At 35.3% G+C, this 4,206-nt stretch overlaps 1 protein-coding gene across 1 annotated transcript in view; it reads right to left on the reverse strand.

The window, feature by feature from the left end:
* Positions 1 to 1,551, reverse strand: part of CRIM1 (cysteine rich transmembrane BMP regulator 1 (chordin-like)) — a gene marked incomplete at its 5' end in the record, with an annotated part of 27,057 nt that extends 25,506 nt beyond the window's left edge. The window contains one exon of the mRNA XM_009070146.1: positions 1,395 to 1,551. Within this exon, the coding sequence (XP_009068394.1) occupies positions 1,395 to 1,551 (157 nt within the window). The remainder of the gene's footprint in view (positions 1 to 1,394) is intronic.
* Positions 1,552 to 4,206: the final 2,655 nt, after the last annotated feature.

The raw sequence follows: 4,206 nt of genomic DNA on the forward strand, positions 1-4,206 counted from the left end.
GTTTCAGACACCCCAACATTGTTTGACTCTTTGGCTCCCAGCTTTAAGAGACTTGGATTTTGTGCCTGCTCACTGGCATGGCTTAAACTTCACTCTTCCTGGATGCTTTTTTAAACAATTGTTCTTTTAATTGACATCACTCCTTTGATACTTAATGTTAAGCCACTTTATCCTGTCTAAAAAAGGAAGACATCTAACCAGTCATTACTTCTGCTCAGTCTCACATTTCTTTCACTCTGCTATCCATCTTCAGCCATTTTTGCTTTGAAGTCACTGGGCAAAAGTTCTGGGAAGACAAAACCTGACACTGCTTTTCTCTGACTTCCCTTCTGCACTACTTTCTCTCACTTATGAAACTGAAAATAACTTTCAGCCACTCTTGAAGTCAACATGTCAGAAGACAATTTAATTCTTTAATTTAAAATTCTTACTTTTCCTCTCTTTCCTTCTTACCAAGTGTATTAACAGAAGGTCACACTACACTAAAGATTGCTGTTATAAAAACCAGCAGCATTTATGAACAAGGATAAAAAAGAACTCTAAAATGCACCAGAAATTAAAGGTGTATTAGTGTCAAACACTAAGAGTTGCAAATATAGTTAACTTCATTAAAAATCTCTCAAAAATAAATTACATATGAATGCTATCTGAAGATCTGATGTTATTAGGTAGAAATTAAACTGCTATGCAAACCAGGGAGTAACATGTAATGGACCCAGGAAAAACTAAATGTATTGGTAAAATATATATATAGAAGCCACCAGACTGATTACTAAGAAATTTCTGCACACAAGATCTGCTCAGTTTTCATCATCTGTTCCACAATTGAATAAATATCACAAATATTTACTTTTAATGGAGAAAGAACTCTACCACATATACAGGTTTTGAACACATTCACAAAAATTTAGCTAAGAGATAGTACTGTTCTCCATGAATCCTGTAATTATCAGAAGAGTCTCACTAAAACTAGTCTGTTGTCATATCAGTACCAAGAGAAACTTGAAATATTAGGTAATAATTTGAATTAAATAAATGGGCTATAAAATGAAAGGTTATCAAAGCATGCAAACAGAATTTCAAAAAGCTACATGCAAGAGATATTACTTGGAAGTAGCTTTCTCATCTTGTTTGTCAAATACTTCAAAAAAACATTTAAGCACTGCTTTGCTTTTATAATCTGCTGCTGTTTTCTGAGTTGTCGCTTCTTAATCTGTTGATCAAAATCCATTTTGAAGAATATTGTAATCTCACAAGTAATGACATTCCTGTTTTCCTACATTTTCCCCCCGCTTCTCCACAAAGTAAACACAAGCACATATGCCTGGATTTTTGCTTATTTTCAGTATGCACAGGGATTGTATTAAATAAGCTTTCAGAATGAGAATACGTACAAGTATCCAAAGGGACAGTACTTGTCACATACAATGGGTTTGCACTTCTTAGGCCGCGGTCGGCACTGACAGATCTCACAGTTGTGGACGTCGGTCTGGAAGCCGAAGGAACAGTCCAAGGAACAGCCTGAAATGAGGCCGGTGCACAGCTCCTCCCCTGGGAAAGACACGTGCAGGTTACCACAACATGAAAACTGTTTATATCAAACTCATCTTTGCAGACTAAATCTTCTGCTGCCTTTTACTTCATAAATTCTTGAACACCGATAGGTCTTACCTTCAGGCTGTCCTGTTTTTAAAGTATTTGACAGAATTCTCCAGTAATGACCCAAACTGTATGAGCAGATATAACAGGATTCCTTCAGTTCAGGAATTTGGGGAGTACCACCTGGTACCTTAAACTAACCTGATTTTATGAACAGATGCACAGCCAAATAAGTCCCAACATCCATGACTCTGTTGGCCTTTAATAATAAGTTTTAAATAACATGGACTTTCAATACATTAACAGGTTTCCGTTCAATACAGAGCATCTTTTTTCTCCTCTACATATTTTAAATAAAACTGAAAGGGTGGGATATATTAACAACTTTCATTCTTCATGCTGTTTGCTGTCAGTTATTTGGTGGTTAAGACCTGATGCTGGACTAAAAGACCTGTCTCTTGAAGTGCACTACCAAGTTTTATCAGCCTCTTGTAGCATAAGGAAGATGCTGAATAGTTACCATCTCAAATTTTTCAGTACAGAGATAAATAATGGTAATTATATTCACTCTAGCTGGCATTTACTGTTTTGAGATTGAGTAGTTTCTTTTTGTTTTTCTTGAAAGAAGAAATGCCAGAAAGACCACTCTTAACATACTGTGGGATATAAAGTTCTTTTATTGGTTGCAAAGGTGAGAAGAAACAGAAAACTATGATTTTTTTTTTTAGACTAAGAATGCAAAACAGGGCAAAAAAACCCCATTATTACAATGGCCAAAGTGAGATGGAAATAGAAAAAGAGGGAAATATAATTAAGATTCTTCAACAGAAGAGTATGATGGGTGATACGCAAGAGGCCAACCTTAAGAGTGATTTTTACAGGATGGTTATCTCCAGTTGAAACATTCACACCACTAAAAATTGCTGATTGTACAGAAGTCAGCTGAGGAGTTCCCTTCCAGATATGCTCCTCATTCAAGTGCTAAAGATCACTTTTCTTTAAGGGTATGAATATTTAGGGACATTGCTTTATTCTGTTCCTTACTTCCCTGGGTGTAAAATGTAATGTTAATCTACACATCTCTTACATGGTAATACACTAAAGGCAGAGCACAGAAGAAATCTTTGCTTAAATGCTTTCTCTTCTATTTTTGTAATGCTGCATTTAAGATGGCAAAATAAAGACTTAACCAGATGTGGCTAAGTGTTTCCTTATCTATTCTTCCAGGTTAATGTTCATTTGGTAAAGAAGGCATGTTTCTTACTGCCTCAGAATGAGACTGAAGCCTCAGAGCAAACTGGCAAATTCACTGCCTGCTCCTGAGGTGGAATTGGTATACAAGTGCAATACAACTGAAGAGCCTTATTATCCTAAACAACAGTTCTCAGTTTAAGTACGATAAATATCATCAGGTTTATGGCTCCCACCTCTCCACTTTTATGCAAATGTTGGTGTCTGAAGCAAAAAGGGTCGAGTTGGATTGGTTGGGTTTTTTTTGCCATTCAGAATACAGAAAAAGAAATATCAGATCCTTCCATAACTTCTAGAGATTGTGTCTGTAAGCACAGTATCAATGCCACAAAATTTAAGTATTTCCTGTCAGTCAGATCTAACCTTTGCACAGCAACTATAACCTGTATCTCAGGTTCTTGCTTTACTCAGAGAGAAACACATATACAAAGATCTTCATGCAGGCTTACACATTTTTGAAGAATTGAGTCAGGCCAATCTACCAAGAACACTACATCTCTCTAATATGTAGCAACTACGGTTTATTAAAAAACATTATAATGCAGAAGAAACTTTGTTATTCTGGTAAAGAGTGATATACTTGTAATACAAAGCCTTTCCTTGAAGCAAGTTAAAATAATGAGAATTTGTCTTTCACTTATGAGCTTTTATACTAGGATGTTTGTACAAAATTATTTTCTAGCAGCATATAGTGATCATCAAATTAACGGAACTTTTCATTATGCAAAACTTTATAAGGTGGTCCTAATTTTTAAAGCTAGGCTTGAACTTTATAAAGAATGCACAGAAAAGTACACTTGAATATCTCCAAAAAGAATTAAGTCCAGTAATGATCTATGATAAAATGTAAATTATGATCTCTCCTGCAGATGCCCAGAACTGATTGGTGAGTAATCCTGGAATTGCATAGGCTGAATTGATCAGAACCATTCATTTCATCTCCATACCATAAACATCAGGCTAATGAAGACATGTCAAGAAACAAGAAGGTACAAATGCAAAGGCATGGGAGAAATGAAAAGACATCTTAAAAAAGTGAAAGGAAGAACTGGAAATAACAATTTTGAAAAAATATTAAAGAAACAGAAACCAGAACTATTTTTTAATCAGCGTATTTCTTTATCTTATTTCTCTCCTGATTATGTTTCAAGGAGAGCTATTGAAGTTCAATCCCAGATTTGACTATGAAGTTATAGAAGAGGGCAAAATAATGATGCCTCAGAATCTCACAGCCAAATATATTTTTGTTTTCGGTCTTCTAGTCTGCTTTGATTTGGTGAGTGAAACTGCTTTTCAGAGATGCAAAACAAGTTTGTTATGTGTAAAATTAATTCACTTTATGAAAAGGGTCAAGGT

This window comes from Acanthisitta chloris, unplaced genomic scaffold (assembly GCF_000695815.1).
Source record: "Acanthisitta chloris isolate BGI_N310 unplaced genomic scaffold, ASM69581v1 scaffold300, whole genome shotgun sequence".
In the NCBI taxonomy this organism is placed as follows: Eukaryota; Metazoa; Chordata; class Aves; order Passeriformes; family Acanthisittidae; genus Acanthisitta; species Acanthisitta chloris.